The 19883-nt window shown below is 40.6% G+C and overlaps 1 protein-coding gene across 1 annotated transcript in view; it reads left to right on the top strand.

The window, feature by feature from the left end:
* The window catches only part of MTUS1 (microtubule associated scaffold protein 1), a 116522-nt gene extending 99849 nt beyond the window's left edge, over positions 1-16673 (top strand). The window contains 8 exon segments of the mRNA XM_030946778.1: positions 1368-1434; positions 9199-9413; positions 9927-10032; positions 11022-11095; positions 11200-11295; positions 13783-13899; positions 15103-15200; positions 16003-16673. Coding sequence (XP_030802638.1) covers positions 1368-1434; positions 9199-9413; positions 9927-10032; positions 11022-11095; positions 11200-11295; positions 13783-13899; positions 15103-15200; positions 16003-16219 — 990 coding nt within the window. The 3' untranslated portion in view covers positions 16220-16673.
* Positions 16674-19883: the final 3210 nt, after the last annotated feature.

Here is a 19883-nt window from a genome sequence, read left to right as displayed (position 1 = left end):
ATGCAAAGTTTAAAGCTATTTGCCTGCATCGGGGCTATTGAACATAAGCCTGGGCATTGACAGCAGCAAAGCTGCTGTGTCTGTGGCTCTCCCATTCAGTTTAGGCCTCCTGTGGCTTTTTTTTTGCATCAACAAATTAAGTGTGAAAACAGCGTACAGCAAGCTCGAAACAGCTAAAAATAAGCTCCGTTATCTGTAGAAAAGGCCAGCATTCCCTCGGTGATCCCGGCTGCCGTCGGAGCAAGCGGAGATCGATCGATCTAATGTCTGGGCTCGCCCTGCATAAAAGAAGGGCTGTGGCTTTAAGTAATCGCTGGCTGCTTGTGCCAATTGCTGGAGCTGCAGTATCTGCCGCTGTCGGAGCGCTGGGCGCGGACGCAGGATAACCTGCGGAGGCAAGGTCCAGCCTTGCCGCCCGGCCCTGGCCGGACCTGCCCGGTTCGGTGGTGCCGCCGCCGCCCGCGCGTCGCCGATGAGGGCCGGGGGGCCGAGCGGGGGGCTGCCGGCGCTGGAAGATGGGCTGCTCTAGCAGCAAGCTGTGCCTCTATTCTCAGTGTGCTGCAGCAAGGGTAATGAGTGCTTGTTTCACAGGGAGCCGGCCGGGAGCGGTGCAGCGCCGTGCCAGCCGGACGCGTGGACCTTGTCACCTCCGCGCGTGGCGTGAGGCGGTGACCGCCGGGCCACGGAGCGGCTCTGCCCGGCCGCGCCTGCGCCGCCCCCCGGGCTGCGGGTCCGCGGCACAGGGCCTGGCCTCCTGGCCCGGGCACAGCTCCTGGGGAAAGCAGGGGGATAGATGGGTGCTTCTGCTTTGGTATGGTCTGTTCACACGTGCCTTGTGATTCTCTCCCTATAAGAAACACCGTCTGTCTTAACATTAGGAGCTATGACATGCGGCAGGGTGGGTTGTATTCAACTTTGAGCAGGGCTGTGCCTTTTCTTCATGGAAGACTAAGCATTTAGCAAAGTTGATGGTTTTCTGTTTGAGTAAGCTTAAGATAAATATTTAATGCGTGCCTCTTTCACATATACACTATACTTCTGTGCCCTTGACATCTACCACTTGATTTGTTGTGGAGGCTTATGTTGCTACACCCACCATAAAATATATAATTAATTGCTGCAAAGTAGGATTTTAATTGCAGAGATGTCCTGGAAAAAGCTGTTCTTTGTTTTAAAGTATAACTTCCTTAACAACAGAAGAACATCTGTGTATATTGTAACAGCTGAACTGTTATCCTAAATGAGTCATATCTTGGCTTCTTGCTCTTGTTTTTCCTACAGAACACATGGAAGTTAATTACTGGAAGGTGCCCTGCTCAGACCACTAGTAACCAAACGTTTGGGTTTTTTTGTTCTTTTCTCCGCAGAGGGAGGAAGCACTGAAGCAGCGGAAAGCATTATCTCAAGAACTACTTAACCTTCGAGGAGAACTAGGTAAGAATTTATTTTTGCATTCATCATGAAACAGAAATGTAGCAGATCTGCAGAAGGCAGAGCCCTGGTACTGTAATGGCAGTCATTTAATTCCCTGACTGAATTCTGCTCAGATGCTTTCAGTGCTGCGCAGCCCTGACAGCGTGACCCCAGGTTCACCGAATTCCTGGCACTGATCTCACTGCGCCTTGCTGGGCCTCCTTACAAAATACGTGTCTGATGACCACAGCACTCACTTCTAAAAAATGGGAGTATGGCTGACAGCATATGTACTTCTGTTTGATCCCTAACTCATTTGTATGCTGTCTTCTAGAGATTTGCTAGCAAAAAATTCATAAACCTGTGAAACATACTGTGCAAAATCTGCATTTTTGCCTTTGTGACCTGTAGGTGAATGAGCATAAAATTAACAGAAGGAAATGCTTTCAGGCTGATGAGATTAAATCTTTGACCTCATCCTAGTGGATGGCTATAACATGAAATTGAGCTATTATGTGCAGGGGCTGGTTTTGCCAACTTTGAAGCTTGATTTAAATGCATTAAGAGGTAGCTCCATGTAACGTATTTGAACTTAGCAGATGTTACAGGCAGGTCTCAGTAGGAGCTGGTTTTGAAAGAGCCTGGCCTTCCTCTGCCTTTGCATCCCTCTGTCCTCCTTGTAGCAGCATTGCTGCAGGGGCAGCCATGTCCCCACTGATGCAGTGAGCTACCTGGGGACCTAAGGCAGCTGAGACTATTGCCTGGTAGTGCTGTTTTGCCAAAGCTGCCTGCCATGACTTCAGTATGTGACTGAAGGAACACTGGGACCGGAGCAGTGAAAAGGGAAGGAGTAGCAGGGTGCAGGGTTGTGTACCCCGTCAGCTGCAACTGATGTTTCTATTACACTAAAGTGACAACAGGAGTAGGGTTTTAATGTGGAAAAGACCTTCTTGCATCACTAAAAAGTTGTGTTATAAACTTTATAAACTAGATTTCTTTTTATTTATGTACTTGATGTGATTCTCTGAGCAACCCTATTTGTTTACTTCAAGGAAATTACTTCAGAAGGATTGCTATCAGAGCAAAAATGTCTCTTTCCTTCTCTAGGCTTGCATCTTCAACATTATTTTTCCTTTATCAACCTAGGTACTATGTTTATCCCTTACCTAGAAAGGGAAAATTCTGCCTAGATGGGTAGACCAAAAAGCTGGCCAACACTTTTGCCATTACCACATTTGAGGGTTTTGGTGGAGTTCAGGGTTTTTTTGAATGCTTAGCTCTTTGTAAGGATGCCTCATGCTTAAATGAGGTTCCCATAAAATTGTTATCTTCCTGCTTTGATCAGCAGCTTGATGAGGTCATAAATGAGACTCCCATTGCAAGCATGTGCCATTCAGTAGGTTGATAACTAGAAAAAAATTCAAATGCAACTGTGCCTGATGGATCTGTGACACTAGAGTGCCAGGAGCTCTCAGACGGATGCTGGCTGATGTGCTGCTGGATGCCATCGCTAGCTGTTCCCCTCACAGAGCTGACCTTCCTGGGTCAGTTCTGTAGGAGCATCTGAATGGCAGCCTGGGGCTCACTTCCTTTGTAAGGTTTCCAGACCATGGTTTCATGAAGCATTTATTTATCTTCATGCAGTTCCTTTGTCTTAACCACGTCACATGTCTAGCCTGTCTGTACTGCTCTTCTCAGCATGTAAAGGGAGTGGATTTAATTACAGAAATGAAAAACTATCCAGGTCTTCAATTCTATCTAGCTTTAAAAAGAACTTGGTTTGGGGTTTTTTTTTGAAGTTAAATTAATAATTTGTTGACAAGGTGTGAGAAAGGCATTCTTAAAACAGTAGCTTTAGCTGGAAATAATCTGCTTAAATACATACCTGCTAATCAGCTTTCTATTGACACTGTTAAATGGATTCAGCGGAACTTAAGATTTCCATTGACTGTTTTGACGTAAGTACTGTGGATTTTCATTCACATTACAATCTAAGCATACGTTTGCTGGGAAAGATAAGTGCAGTTTGACTCTTATTTTGGCCATGTAGATGTTTTGTGGAGTCCCAGCTGCCGTGTTTTTAATGACTGTTGGTTTGCAGTTTGAGGACAGACACTCTGAGAAGAGGAACTGGGTGTGCACAGCCCAGTGGAGCCTGTTCCCTGCATACTGCTGAGTTTGAGGGTATCCTGAAGCTTGTACAGTTTAGACTTCTCCGTTTCTTACTTTGAAGTTTAACTGTGCATGTTCCCAAGCTCCTTGATTTACCTTGCAAGACCAAATTGACTTGCTGTCAGATGGTCTGTTTTGCTGGGTTATTGTGTATGACCTTTTTGTTAAATGGTTTAAATAGGCATTCCTAGCCCAAAATGTGACTGTGCCAGCCAGGGGATGATGGTTACCAGAGAATGCTTTCTGCTCTCAGTAGCTGGAAACACGTGCAAGGATTGGCAGTGATAGGTGTTTGGGGATGGGCTTTTCCAAAGGGAGTTCAAATTCAGTAACAGTTGGGTTCTGAACTTGGACTTCTTAAAATATCCAGCCACAAATACTAAACTTTGTAGTGTGAAATGTAAGCACCATAGTTCTGGGAGCCTGGAGCAATTAAGGATGTCCTGCTTGTCAACTGTTTCTCTTCTTAAGATGCAGGCTAGTGCATAAACTTCTAGTTACTTGTTTAATTACGTAAGTAGAAATTGCAAGGGCTCCGTATTTCTTGAGAGATATGAAACTATTCCTCTAAATCAATTGCACTCCAAATTGTTTCAGAGCCTCCTTGCAGCCATGCTGGATGTGATCCAGCTGAGTCCTGCTACAAAATAGCAGGTGCAAAGTTGACTCAGTGGGGCCAACCTTGGCCCTTTGAACATTTCCATTCGTGCGCCTTTCTGCGTGGCCTGGAGAGGCCTGTGTGTACCCTGGACAGACAGCCAAATGCCAAACCCCTCTCTCTCGCCTCCAGCTGCTGCATGGCAATGGATAAACTGTATTTCCTTCAGAATACCTTCATGTACTTCTTTATTACTAAATTATCTTCAAGATGCTTTGGAAGTTCAGATAGCAGAGACCATTGTGTTTTACAGTGAATGTGATTTGGTATTCAGGTTAAGGTGATCATTACAAATACTTAGTAATAGTAGATGCTTCTTTCACTTATTTGAGACAGGGTCTGACTTGCCACACTTCACAGACTTACCTGTTTGCCTGCTTGAACACTCTGTCACTTGTAGCGTTTGCAGCGTAGGGGATGTGAATCCACTTCCCAGTAGAGAATTGAGTGCTTAACGTTATTTATTCAACCATACCTGCTTAAATGTTGCTTAAAGCAGGCTTTTTTGGCTGCCTGCCTTGTCTAACTTGCCCAAGAACAAAAATATGCAATGTGGTTTAATGCCTTGTATAATTAGTCTCATTATGGAAGTAACACCAACAGAAACCTGGTCATAAACTTGAAAGCATTTTTGGGTAGAAGAATTTTCAATATTGAGAATCTGCCAATACCATAAGTTAATTACTATATAGATATAAAAATACATATTGTATAGAGAAGGAAATGAGCCTGTCTATAGCAGACTTACTGGTCAAGTGAACATACAGCTTGCAGTGTGAAATACAATGTTGGAACAATTAAATGTTAGTGCAGTGTAATATCACGTAGTGCTAAATACTTGGGCTTTTTTGTGATAATTATCCCCATTTCGCATCCCCCACATCGATTAAAATGCTGACAGTTTACTGTCCTAGTGAACTCTGGTTTAGAATTTCAGACAGTCTAATGCCTTTTCATAAATCACAACTAGGCCAGTAAGTGACTGGGACAATTTTATGAAGATAACTACTGTTTGCAAACCATTTAATTCAGGGTTCAAAACAATCCATTGCATTTTATCTTAGAGCTATGGTTATGGTAGCTTTAGGGGAATGTAAGTTGAAAAAGGTTTAATCTAAGCAGTTTTGCCATAAGGACTGTATTGGATGATGGTTTTATAATTAGAACAAGAAAAAAAAGGGAAAGGAGATGCTGCACAATTGTAAGGCCTTATCTCTTGGCTACTTTTAGAGAAAATACAAAATAGCTTTCTTGGAGATACAAAGGCAATTTTTGTAGTCCTCTCCTTCAGCTGCAGCCACTGTTGCTGTGGTTTGGATGTGCTGCTGTTTGCCCTGTGTAGGGAGTTGCCGTGTGCCTGGTTCTCCATGCTGCTCTTGCAAGCATTTGTTTTATGATTTTGGCACTTAAAAACCTTTGTAGTGAAATACCTAAGATGCAAGTGGCTGATGTTAACTACTACAAATAAAGGGTAATTTTATATGGCAAAACCAGCATTTCTGCTCTGAAGATTTGCTGTTACCAAATCTCAGAAACTTTTCATGATTTCTAAAGGTCATGGTCGGGCCAAAAAGAACCAGGCTCTTCACCTGTAATTAGAGGTGTTAAGAAGCCTAAAAACACAGATTAAGCTTGCTCTGTGCTGTACTGATACAGGGAGAGACAGTTGTATGATTGAGAAGAGAGGCTGGGACAATTAATTGGAGGAAAAATATTAATATTTGGAGGGAAAAAATAAATTAATGACTATACTATATGAATGAAGAAGTAAAAAGATTGCTTCTTGCTGCCAAGTATAGCATTCCATATGCACTATCCTTAAAACTGTTTAGTGTTACAGATAAAATGGAGCAAACTTCACAGACAAACAAATAGTGCATCTATTCATATCTCTGGCTTGATTTTTCCCTGAAATGCTGTTGGACCATTTGTTTCCTGTTGGATTTTTTTTTTTTTTTTTTTCAAGGTTTGTGGTCTAAAGATGTGGAATTGTGGAGAAAAGCACTTCAAGAAGGGAAAGGAAACACGGTAGTAGTGTACAAAAACTCTGACTTATGCACTTCAGGTTCTCTGAAGTGGACGAGAAGTTGAAATAGATTTGTATGTTTGCTACTGGAAGAACACATGTTCCAGTTACAAATTCCTTCTCAAAGTTTAGCATGAGTTCAGTGAGAATTCTCTTCAGCTGAGCAGCAATCAAGTTTGGTTAGTCAGTGGCTAAATGGCCAAATTAAGGAATTTGGGAAAAATCATGAAAAAGGCAACTTTCTTTAAAAAAAGCAGAGCAGTTGTAAAATACATGATTCAGTCTGCAGAGGGATAGGACTGCGCAAAATACTTGCTGCACACATTTCAATCTCAAGTATTTAGACGAGCTTTGGTTTATGGGACATCTTGTAATTTCAAATTAACAATTCTTTAGTTGGTGTTTTTCCTGAACTCAGGAAAAACCACGGTCAGTTTTTTGCACCATCATGATACTGGGAGCTCCCTGGTTGTGTAGGAGTTCTGCTTCTTGTTTGGATGGCAGGGATATAAGTCAGGCTTGTGATCTGCAAGGAAGCGTTGCAGCCTCCAGCTTTGTGGAGGCCAGAGTTACCTTTATGGTAACAACTTTGAACTGCTAGTGCAAGTTTCAAAAGTTTTTCGTTTGCCTTTGTAACATTAGTCCTCTCATAAATCTGAATTGCAAACTGCCTGAAGGGGAACTGATGTGTCTGTTTTCTTTGACAAAGGCGTGGCTTGCTATTTGCTTTTTTTCTGAAGTGCTTTGCATCATCTGAAGCTCTGCGTGCTGACATTTAAAGATAAGGCAATGATAGGCAGCAAATTCCTCTGGCTAACTGGAGGCAAATGAATAGCTCTGGCCTTGCAAATAAGGAATTTGATGCTTCTTCCTCTGTTGGTTATAAATGAAGTGGATCATTTGAAGCATTTTGCTGCAGTTACCTCAACTGAGCCATGCAAGTCGTCTGCATCTCAGCTATGCCCTTACTCTGCTCTAGAAGGTCAACTCCATCTGCGCGTGGCTGGCTGTGTAACGCCTCCATTTGGCTTGCTGCCAGGTTCTTGGCATTGTAATATAATGTCCCCTAACAATGGTGTTACCTCTTCTCCAAAAATGTGGCAATGCAGAGTATATATATTAAATAACTTTGTGCCACTGCAATGTGGTAGTAGTGTGAAAGCTAATTTATTTTTTTCCCTTTCCCTAAGGGAGCAGTTGTAAGAGAAGTTCCTGAAACGAATAAAGATAGGGGAGCAAAAACTTCTTTTGGTGCTGCTGCAGAAAGTAGCAAAAACTGTGAAATCCCCTTGAGTTGCCAAGAATGTTGTGGTAGGTTTCAGTTGAGCCTCTGTTGCATCGTTGCCAGTCAGAGAATGAAGAGCTTGGCCTAAATCTGTCCAGATCAGCACATCCTTTGCACAGACCCAGCATAGCTAAGCTTGCTGTGAAGCCTAATTCAGGTAGACACACATGTAGATTGATTTCCGTGCAGTACAGCTCACTCTCTTAACACTTTCTAGTTCCACTGCAGGTTCCAAGTGATGGTAGGAGGGCCAAGATTCTTTACAGTTCCCTTAAAAGAGTATTATCCATCAAGTTACTCACATGCTTTTAATGAGCTGTAGCAAAGACGAGTAAGACACGTGTAACTTGAGGCACTCTGCTGGGGCAGGCTGCTTTCCCTTCAGCTGACCCATTACTACTTTGGGAATCAGTCCCTGAGGATACTGTAATTTATTTATCTTAAGGTTCAAACACTGTTGTGATGAGAATTTTCTGTACTGCCTGTACAGAAATCCTTGCCTCTTCCCATGCTTTTACATAGAGTTTATATTTACACTGTTTGGGAAATGTGCCAGTCTGCTGTGAAGTGCACGCATGCATGACTTCTCCTGCCTTTGAGGATCAAGTTAACATTTTAGTTGATTTTTCTCTTAAACAGCTACTCATCTGACTAATTTATTTTAAACCCTAGCACTAGAGTCTGTATAGAACTGGTTTTGCACTAGGTCAGTGACCACACACTTGGGTTAGAGATGCTGTTTCACTTTGCTTCCAGGCTTTGGGTGCAGCTGGAACTGTATAAGGCATTTGCTGCAGTCATATTAACAATAGGAGGATGACTCCTCCTATTCAGGCCTGGCTGGCGGGACTTGGGACTGCTAAATTTCAAACTCAAAAATGCAAGTTGCTAACTTCTGTTGTGCCTTTCAAGCAGCTGCAAATATGGGGAGACAAACTTAGGCAGCCTTCTTAGCAGACCTGTGTTAAGGCAGATGTAAAGAGAGTTGCAGAGCATTTATCTTTTCTTAATACTCTGCACTTTTTGCCTAAAACCATTCTCTGTCTTGCATATTTAAATATCTCAGGCATAAACACATGACAGTACTGTTCAGATTGGCAGATCTGTATCAGCTCCGTGTCAGGCTGGAATTGTTTCTTTGCTGTGTATCTGAGTATGGGTGTCATTAAACATACAGTTTTCAGGAAATTAGGACTTTCAAATTTAGCTAAGTGGTTTATATGTCAAAAAGAGAAGTGCTCTCACAAATATTCTCCTGAATCAAATAAGGGATCAAATAAGGTAAAGTAGCAAATGCAATTAATTTTTTTATTGGAGCTTTTCAGTGTCTCTCATGAGACATTCCTCCTTCCATGTCATGTCAATCTGTCACACTTGTGCATTTTATGTGGGCTCCTGGCTTAGCTGGGTTCAATTAATTCTCAGCCTAAGAAATATGGAATTTGGTATTTTTGTGAAGATCTGTTCATGTGTCCTTGGAGGCACACATTTAATGGAAAAATAATATTTGTCTTTGTATATAACCATGTTGCTGTGTAATGTGTTCACTGTTTTTAATACCTGTAAATGAAGATATGACTTTTATATTGAACTTGATCCAATTCCTTTCTTTTTCTTTTCTTTTTTTTCTTTTGACATCTTCAGTAACTACTTCTGCAGCTTGTGAGAAATTGGAAAGAGACAGAAATGAACTGCAAGTTGCTTATGAAGGATATTTGCAGAAGTTAAACCAGAAACATAATGATGACTTAGCTGAGGTGGAGGAGAAGCTTAAACAGTTTTACACTGCAGAATGTGAGAAACTCCGAAGTATCTGCATTGAGGAAGCTGAAAAGTACAAAGCCCAACTCCAGGAGCAGGTTTGTAACACTCCAAGTAGAAAAGTTCTCTAGCAACTGCTTTCTGCTACAAATGAGCCTTCAGAGAATCCTGGGTTTTGCTAATAACCGTTATTTAATGTGAAATTCCACTTCATTGCAGCAATAAAAAATACTACCACACTAAGCTGTATAGATCTTAGGCTTATGTTTAAATGTGGTGGAGATTGGTTGTGTTCTGCCAGCTTAAGTTATTTCTAGGGCTCCAAGGGGTATTTAAGTCAGCATGAGTTTTAAGATTTCTAAAAACACCTGCCCTCTGACCTTGCTTTGCAACTCCATGCATGTGAGAGATGCACACGTTTTCCTTTGGTAGTGGTAAACTGTAAGGCATCATTCTCATTTATTAAGTCTTGTACATGGCTTAGCTTCTACTTTTGAATCCTTCTAGACCATTTTAAATGTACTTGACATAGTGCATGAAGCCATTGAAACAGTGCTTTAAACAAGGGTTGATACAGGTGAGGGGAGAAAAATCATGTTGTCATATTGCAGGTGGACAATTTAAATACCACACATGAAAGCTTTAAGCTGGAACTTGAAAACAGGCACTCAGAAAAAGTAGAGGAGCTGAAAAAGGAGTATGAATCCTCTTTTTCAGGCAAGTATTTTGTATTTAACTACATATGCTATAGTACTGCTAGTCAAAAACAAAAGTATTCAGGTGTTTTGATCATTATATCCACTTTGCTGTTCTTTGTTCAATGTTTAAAAACATTGTCTGAATTCCTTCCATTGGAACTGACAAGTCTTATTTTACATACAGAAAAAAACATGATCCCATTGTAGTTGAATGAAACTTTATAAACAGTTTGAGTGAAAGTGACTTTTTCTTGCAGTAAAAGGCCCCTGAATTGCCCTCAAAATCTCAAGTGACTGAATAATTCCCCCCACCCCCTGGTTCTGTAAGGAGTACCTCAAAACTGAAAATGAGGATGAGTAGTGCTGTGTGCTTTCCATAATGACATGGATATGTTAAGAAATGTCCTACACTGTGTGTTTTACACTGTGGCAGAGGTGTTTTTCAGGGAGGGGGTGGTGACGTGCTCAGGTTTAAGTGACATTGTGTCTCATTGATTTAAGAGATGATGATTTACATCCTCCTTTCAACTCCACTTGAGAGCTGAGTTTTCAGTGATACTTTTTTGTCTTGAAGACTGGTCATGCTTCTATTGCTTTCAAAGAGCAAACTCTCTGCATGGCATCCAAAGTAGGAAAATAAATGGTTTTTTTTAGAAGTTTCAATTTCAACAATTTCAATTTTTGCTTTGTTTTCTTCCATAAACTCAACTTTTGTCAGATGTGACCTGTGCTTAGTAAGTCCATTTGTTTCATGCAGATGAATGTTCCCAAAACTGACAGGCTGTTTGCTAATGAAATGGGTATGTGAGGGGACAATCAGCAAATCTGAAGTGGGAATAAATCTGATGCTTCATAAATACTTTGCATCAGTTAATGATAAATGTTCTGTGTGGCCATCAACTGTATCTATGCATATATTTGTAGGCTGGCTCTTCAGGCTGTTTCTTTTCAAAAAGAATTTGCATGTCTTATGTGGTATTAAAAATCTGCAAAAATAATTTGTTTTAGAGCTCAAGAGTACCCATGAATCTGAAAGGAAGTCGCTTGAAGATTCCTTTAAAGAGAAGCAGGAGTTGCTGGAGGTTTGTTAAGGGCTGGGTTCATCACAATGGTTTAAAACTTGAAAAGCAGTTTGGATACGTGCACTGAATTCTTGGTCTAATGACACAATATATTTGCATTTCAGAAAAAAATCGATGAACTAAAAAGTGAAAACAACTCTCTGAGTGAGAAGCTGAAATTAGAAGAACAAAAACAAATAGCCAAAGAAAAAGCCAATCTTGTAAGTCTTGATCTTCCACAGTAATGTGGATGAACAGATCTTGCCTGGGTTTATTTTATTGCATAATGCAAGAAATTTGCAATGAAGCCTGATAGGGGTCCCATACTTAGTATTATTTTTCTGTAAACGGTTCATCTGCCAGACATTTTTTGCAAGCACTGTGATGCTGTGTATTAACTTTACCATTATAATTCTATAAAGCTGCTGAGTATCTGAGTCAGGGGTGTAAATAATAGCCTAAGCTAAACGAAGACCCATGTGTGCACAGGAGTTCTACCACAGCATTTTTGTGCACAGTCAGTAAGTGTTGTACCGGTGCTATGATCAGTGTGGGCTTGCATCACTACTAAAAAGCTCATTTCTAATGGATTTGTTCAAATGTTGATTCTTACTTTTTGCTCATTTATCCTTCAAAGACACTTTTATTTTGTCCTGCCTTTCCTCCCAAGGCTGCTGTTGCCTCTGATGCTCCTGGGATAGAAATGTGTTCTGAGAGATGGTTTTTTAATGCACTGGGTGTCGGGGATTAGACACAAACATGCTTATCTTTCTGGTTACCCAGAATAAGTGGAATACCAGGAGTATTGTTTATTCCACAAAGAGAAATTCCATGCTTAAAGACTCACTTAGGATGCCTCTAGTGGAAGTTGCCCTAGTTTTCACTGGAATTTGTTTTGTATTGTTTTCTGTTATTGCTTATTCTAGTGGCAGGACAGAGCTGCCACAAGAAGAACCTGCAACCACAATATGTTGCTGTGGCAGCAGGAGTTTGAGCTGTAATTCCACAGGCACGCTCAGATGTTGCTTAAATTAAAGGAGCAATAGTCAAGTGCCTTTACATAGCTGCAAATGTGCTTTGTGCTTTCCTGGCAGCATAAGATGCATGATAAGCTTGAGACTTCTCTTTGGAAAAGCATCAGTTTGACTCAGCATACTCTTCTGTACTAAGCACAAATTCTGCAGTATTGGAATTCCCAATAGCCCTTTGAAGAGAGAGATGTATTTCCACTTCTCTGGTATAATTTAGATAGTGTCACTTGATATTCCCAGGTTTTTTGCTAAAAAATGTAGGCCTTTTAGTCTTTTTATTTGCCTGTGTGTTCTCCTCTGAGTAGCTAATGTGGGGGCTCAGACTTAACTTTAAAAACACATTTTAGGACCATTGGACATGTGGGAAAGAAAATAAAGTGAATATTGAACATACTGTAACATTTAAACTTTTCAGGATTGCTTTTCTTGTTAGCTCCTAGATTCCATGTTAAAGTCAAAACAGGACTTCTGCTGCCTTCACTGAGGCAGCACAGCATGCTTCACCCTCACACAGACTTCTCAAAAGTTAAACAAGAACCACTGCTGCAACAGGCCTTAAAAACAAGCAGGAGAATGAACTGTGTAGGTCATGGAGCCCCTATTACTTGTGACATGTCCTGCCCCTGTGCTTGTGGGACTACACCCCACAAGGCTGCAGGCATTGCCCTCCTGTCCGAGGTTTCTGGTGTGGCAGTGAAGCTGTTACTCAGTGTGGTGCACCTGTGTTCTTACCCAAATGCACTAAAACAAGTTTTGTTTGATTTTGAAGATAAACTTAGTTACACAACTTGCTTAATCATTGATTGAGTTCAGCTCATGTTCCATTCTCACTATCTGGAAATGGACTCAGACTTGCTTTATTTTCCCTTTTTTTTTGGCTGTGACTGCCTTGAAATGCAGAGATCTGTTTTACTCTGCAGTGCTTGAATGGTTTCTTACTCTAGAAAACAGGTCCTTGAGGCAACCACATCTTACCCTGCTCCAGCCTCCTCCTGCTTTCCCTTATAGCTCCTAGAAAACAATACAAAAAGGAAAAATAAAAAAGTCCTAACTTGCTATATTGTAGATAAGTTATGGTTGTGCACCAGTGCAAGATTTGTATGTATAATTGCATTTTCAGGCTTTAGAAGAACATAAAGCTGGAAACTTCCAATTTCTGCTTACAAGCCAGCTACTTTCAGACTCAGACCAGGGAAGATAAGCTACAGTCAAGTTCAGAACTTAAACTTCTGGTGCTTTTTGAACTATTCCAGTGCCTGAAAACTCTTCAAATGTTTACTCTTAATTATCTCTTGGGATGGGTTATGAGTAATATGAAATAAATTTTGGAACTCCTAACCTTAAGGCCTTCGGGCACTCCTGCGAAACAAGTTTTGCTGTGACAGCATTCATGCCTTCCTTTGATTCACAAGAGTTTTTCATGTCTGTGCATTAAGTGTTTTCTGAACAACTTCTGATGAAGCAATTGCAACTGTCCACCTACCCTGAAGGACAAACAAAAACCAAGGAGAAAGTGATATCTGATCTTGTTATTTATTCTAGTGTTTGACTTGATTTCACTTAGAACAAGTAACTCGTTACCATAATTATTTCCTTGTTTTTTTCTAAATAGCAGAGAAACATCTAAATTATTCCTGAAGTTCAGGGTACTAAGCGAACTCTCTGGCAATCTTTCAGAAAAACCCACAGATTATGTACCTGGAACAGGAGCTGGAAAGTTTGAAAGCAGTGCTGGAGATCAAGAATGAGAAACTCCATCAGCAGGATATAAAGCTAATGAAGATGGAAAAGCTGGTGAGCATTTCTTGGTGTCTGGCAGGCTGGGGCTGTGTCTCTGACTTGTGTTCCTATAAAGAACTTGGGCTGGACAGACTTAGATGCAATAATTAATACTTTTTGTTTAAAAGGAAACAGGAATTCATGACGGGACATGCTCACATGCAGGTACAGTTTTGGGATACATGTCAAGAGGCAAAAAAAAATGACCCGATGCTCTAAATGACCTTTTAACATCTTAAGACAACTACTGGTTTGCATAAACTATTGATTGCTATGTTAGTACAGATTATCTGGGAGCCTCTTCCCCTGAAGAACAAAATCCTTACCTGCTACATTGCTCAAGTGGTATGGAAGATAGATTACAGTGTCAGGAAAGCATTTGTAAGGAAATGATCCTAATTTAACAAGAAGGGATCAAATATGAAATGGAGTAAGTCTTGATTAGCCTAGGCCAATCATTTTAGCTGTTAAGCTGCTTGTTTAGCTGTGTGACTGTCTCTTTGACCTGTGTGTAATTCCACAGGAAAATTCAATTTCAGAGGCAGGACTTGTAATCCCTTAGCATGCTGTTATTTGTGACAGGACAGGGTCCTTCTCCTGGGTGGGGCCTTTGAACACTGTTGTAATACTTGCTTAAGCAAGACTTTAATGAGGAAGTATAGAGAGAGGTTTGGATACAAAGGAACGCATTGATGTCAGTTCAGTATTGTGCAGCAGTGTCTGTTACTCTGGTCTGCGATTACTGGCAAATTGCTAGCAAACCTTCATCTTTTCCAACAGACATTGGCCACAGTGTAAAAGGCCTTGGACCATGCAACCACTTAATCAGCTTTTCCTTTTATTTTTGATAACCTCCACCAGCAGTGATGTGGAATCAGAGGAGCAATAGGGAAAGCTGTTTACTCAGGGGAACTCTTGAATTTGTCGTGTTATTTCTAGACAGTCTTCTGTCTAGAAAAGTGCTACAGTGTCTAAAATTGCCCATCACTGGCAGAAATTCCTGGAATGTGCTGGTTAACAGCAATCCTCCTTGTTGGCATCTAATCAGCACAAGTGGCCAAGCGCCAGTGTTATGCAAGGATAAGCTAAGTAGGATGTTTTTGTGTGTACTGTAACAAGCTCTGCAAACTTCAGATTGCCAACATCTCTGATAGCTCAGTCACAATCCTCATGAGTGCACGTATGGGTTTTATTTCAAATTGTGACCTTCTTTCCAAGGTGGAGAACAACACAATCTTAATGGATAAATTAAAGAAGGTTCAGCAAGAAAATGAAGAATTAAAAGCTCGGATGGACAAACACATGGAGCTTTCAAGGTGAAAAATATCTGTGGACATTTAGATGCCTTTAATCGGGGGAAGGGGTTCCTGTGACAAAAAAGAAAATTCTCTTTGAAGTATTGGTGAATGAAATTTTTTACTACTCTGTGAAAGAACACATCCATTTCTTCCCCACTCGTATCTCTACAAATGTGCATTTGTTTGTACAGTTAACAAGCAGGAACATTTTGAAAGGGGATAACGGTTTAGTATGTTCTTCAGTACTCCAGTATTTTAGGGAAGAAAAGGCAACTTGGAAATACCATCATACAAAGATTGTCCTTTTTAAGTACTACTGGCTTGTAAGCTAGACTTAGGTCATACTTATAACCACTTCAGTGAGTGATTTGTCCCCAGTTTAGATCAGTGTGGTTTATTTAGCAATAACAGTAATATTTAACATTAATAAAACAGGTCTGTGCTCCTCCTAGTGGTTGCTTAAATGGATGGCCAGACTCTTCTGGTGTGAAGGAATCTGTAGCTTCTATGTTGAGCTGAGCCTGCAACAAGATCCAAAGGCTCCAGCACAGCTGTTTAAAAGCATGTGTTGTTTTAAGCCTCACTTTTCAGATGCTTTTTCCGGTCCTTAGGGATGTTTCTTACTGAGACTTTCTTCTGCTTTCTGTAAGCTACCAGTTTAAATATAGCTAGGATGAGAACATGCTCAGTCCTCCTATTAAAGCTGGAATTCCGTTGTGAGCCAAGCAAAGGCTTATGCACTTTCAGAGCTTTCTTTAAGTTTTAATACTGCAGCCTCCAAGTTGGGTCATATGTTCTGATGTAAATCTTCCATTTGCAGGCAACTTTCTACAGAGCAAGCTGTTTTACAGGAGTCGCTGGAGAAAGAATCAAAAGTAAACAAACGCCTGTCAATGGAAAATGAAGAACTTTTGTGGAAGTTGCACAATGGTGATCTATGCAGCCCAAGAAAACTGTCTCCCAGTTCTTCATCTGTGCCTCTTCAGTCCCCACGAAATTCTGGTAACTTCTCTAGTCCTGCAGTGTCACCAAGATGACATCTCTTGAGAGAAAGAGGGACCTGCATTTCATTTCTGATCTGCAGAACCTTTCCTAACTTTAATCACAGGAGCAAGAGCTATATTAGCCACCTATGACAACTGAACATAACTGGAAACTATGTGTTGCAAAAACAGCGATAGGAGACTGTGAATATGGGAGTAAGACATTCACTCCTCCCAAAAAGACTTACGACCTCTATGGACATTGTTGCACAAAGCACTTATAGAGCAAGGAAAGACTTGTTTGTTGCCTTTTCACCTAACCATAAGAAGAAGCTCAGGGGCTTAAAGATCACAACCTTTATAATATGTTCCTTATCACCGACACTTTTTTAAGGCTGTGTGTGTGCGTGTGCGTGTGCCGTGGATGGAGTGGGTGTAACACACTGTGCGTGTGTCTAATGCTGCCTTCTTTGCTGTGTACGTAATAAAGGATAAAAGCTGAAGACTATACATTGACATGTACTTCCTTGATACTGCTCTCAGTATGCATGCTTAACAGACTACCCTTGCCTGTAGTGGAATGAGGAGAAACTGCCACTGGTACTGTAAGGTAATTTCCTTCATCATTCTGCCTGGTAAAAACATGCCATGAAGACCTCTGTCAACTGACTTATTAGTGTCTTGCCCAACCTGAGTATGCAGCTTTGAATTAATTTTAAAAACAAATTGAATTGCAGCCATATTTTGCATGGGTTCTTGGGTTTCATGTCCATGCACAACTCTGCCATTTATGAGGAGAACTTTTTTTGCAGAGTGCAATGGATTTTGGATTTCAAGTCAACAGGGTTGTAGTCAGAACCACAGTAGCCCTCAAGGTCAGAAGTTCTTAGCTGAGTTGCAAGTTTAGAAGCCTAGCATCTTACCTGCTGAAAAGGAGGCACTGATTTCCCCAAAATAGCATGTCTGTTCCTGAGGATAAACAAGATGTAGATTTGAAAGCCAAAGAGAAATGCAATAATTGTAACTAGGTGCATTCTTAATTCAGTTCTCAAGAAGATTAAGTAATTTGTGAATTCCAGTGTAGCTGGTGACACACCTTGCCTTTTTAAGCATTAGCATTTGTATTAACTTTCCTCAGGGTTGGCTAAATTCACCTGAAGATGAGGTGGTATCTGTGTATTTTACCTTGCTAGTTCTGCCATACTTTCCCTCTTAGACTGCAGGATATTGGTGTTTTGACAGTTCATCAGGTGAAAAATCCTGTTCAAGAGATTCTGTAGAGTAGGGGAAAAAGCTGTCCTGGCTGCTGGAACTGGAGGATGAGGCTGTCAGCATTTCTGGAAATATCCCATGCTGAGTTTCGGCTTTGGCAGGGTAATTGGATAGCCTTGCTCCACCCTTGATCAGACCTGTTTAAGATGACTGCTCTGTACCTACTAAAACAGGTTCAGCTTCAGATTAGTCTTAGAAAATACTACTGATGCTTACAGTAGCTTGGGCTTCACAGTCGGGCCACAACATTGTTACACTGCTGGTTAGCTAATGCTGGTAGCTGGCTGAGTTTCCCTCTCTTTTTCAGTAGCTTGCAGACAGGAATCAAAGGCATGGGAAAGCATTTAGGGACCTCAACTGGAGAACTACTTCAAAGTATTTTACCTGAGACTTGCAAAATCTTGGCTAATAATGAGGAACACAGACATAGAAACAACACTGTTAACAGTGCTCATACAGTAAGTAAATTTGTAATATATTTAAACTTGTGATTGACTGTTTAACCATTAAATTTACTTAAACCTCTCATAATGTACAAGTTAAGGGTGCCACTTCTAGGGAACATTATGCTTTCTTTTAATCCTTTTTAGGGCACTGTACATACCACTTACTAGTGGTGTCAGTACTTAAAATGTTTACTAGGAGGTTCAAATTTAACTATGAAAATCCTGTGTTGGCTACAACTTGGCTTTATTTCTCAGAACATTCTTACTTTCTACAGTCAGAGAGATTTGATTGCATGTATTTGAGCTGAATCCTTTACAATAAATATTTTCTACCGACTGAAGGATTTTTCTTCTGCTTGTATTAGTCAAAGGATCTTTAATCTAAGGAGGAACATTCTTCCATTTACTAAAAACTCTTGGTATCTGCTCTGCACAGCAAAACAGCAATGATGAAGCTTCATGGCACAAATTATTAGTGTTCAGCTACTCCTTAGAAAATTTCCCCTTGTTCCTCCACTTAGATATACGGGTGGAAGATATATGGGTAGGGTAGGTACCTGCCTACCTCTGGGTAGGTAGAAGATCTATGGAGCTTGCTTGCTTCAGAACATTCTGCATGTGAGAAAAGCCCCAGTTAGAGGTTAGCAGTGTAACAGGTCCTGTCACAAGGACACTTAGCTAGCCACCAGTAAGAACTTTATTACTTCAGTTGCGGTGTAATGCCTCGAATAAAACATGCAAGCAGGGTGCACACAAATGTCTAAAGGTTGAAAATGGCATAGCCCTTCCTGTAGCAAGAGCAGGGAAAGCTTTTCCAGGCTACCCTACAAGAAAAGTAAGTATGGTATAGTAGATAATACAAAGACTGTTAATTTGTTGATAATTTACCTCCACAGTACAGGTGACTCTTCATGTCTAAACTGCTTGCAAGTAGACTCTTTAATGCTTTTATGAAGAAATGAAGGCTGCTTGTATGTAGAAATCAGATTACAGAAATACCTGTTTAGCATTTGTCCTGTTGGTCTCAATGAATTAAATAATTCTGCTAATCTGTAAATACTGTTTCAATGTTTTTCTGTTTGAGTATTAGTATTTCAAGCTTTAACTTAAGTACCATGTGTTAGTAAAGACTTTGTTCAATCCAGTAACTTTTACATATTTGGGGTTTTTTTCTTTAGCATAAGGTTTCCTTCAGGAAAAGTTAGAAACCTGCTCATCATCATAAGCCAAAGGTCAAGCAATTGAACAAGTGATTTTCTTCAGATATCCCAACTTTACTCTCCAACTTTACAGTTCCAACTCTAATGATAGGTTTCAGAGGAAGCTATGGTGACATTTAACAGCTGTACCACATCGTTTGTTGCCATTCAAACTATTCATAGTATGGTTCACCTTCAATGCTTTTCTCTAAAGGTCATTGTGTGAGTTGCACTGTATTTTTTATAAAAGTTGAAGTGAATCATTTCCTTGAGCTAACTAAAGTCTTGATGTTTCTCATTGCTAACACCAAAGACAGTTCCATGTAAACTGGTGTCATGCAATTCATGCATGAAATTCCTTCTAGACAGTAACCAACCACTGATCTTGTCTGACGGCCAGGAAATCATTTAGGGCTGAGCTGCAGCTAAAAAGGTCATCATAAAGTTGGGATAACCACTGAACCCTGAAGAAAAAAATACCTTCTGACCACTGCTGCTGCCTTGCCTTAGAAGAGCAGTGACACAGGTATGGAAATGGAAATAACAGCGCTGGGAGCTTTAGGCATGTAACTTTGACAAGTCACTTAAAATTTATTTCCCAGGCTTCATTCTTTTCCCCTGTCACTGTTCATTTAGGTGGAAATGTGCAATTAACTTCATCAGTGTAACATCAGCTCTGACCAAGAGGCTTCTGGTAAAACAAAAACTGTGTAAAATACATAGTAAAAGAATTCTCATTGTTTTCAATTACAAGAATTATTTTCATGCTTGGTGGGAGGACAAGGACAGAAAGGATGGACA

The sequence above is a fragment of the Camarhynchus parvulus genome, chromosome 4 (genome assembly GCF_901933205.1).
Source record: "Camarhynchus parvulus chromosome 4, STF_HiC, whole genome shotgun sequence".
NCBI lineage: Eukaryota > Metazoa > Chordata > Aves > Passeriformes > Thraupidae > Camarhynchus > Camarhynchus parvulus.
This window is presented reverse-complemented; position numbering and strand designations above follow the sequence as displayed.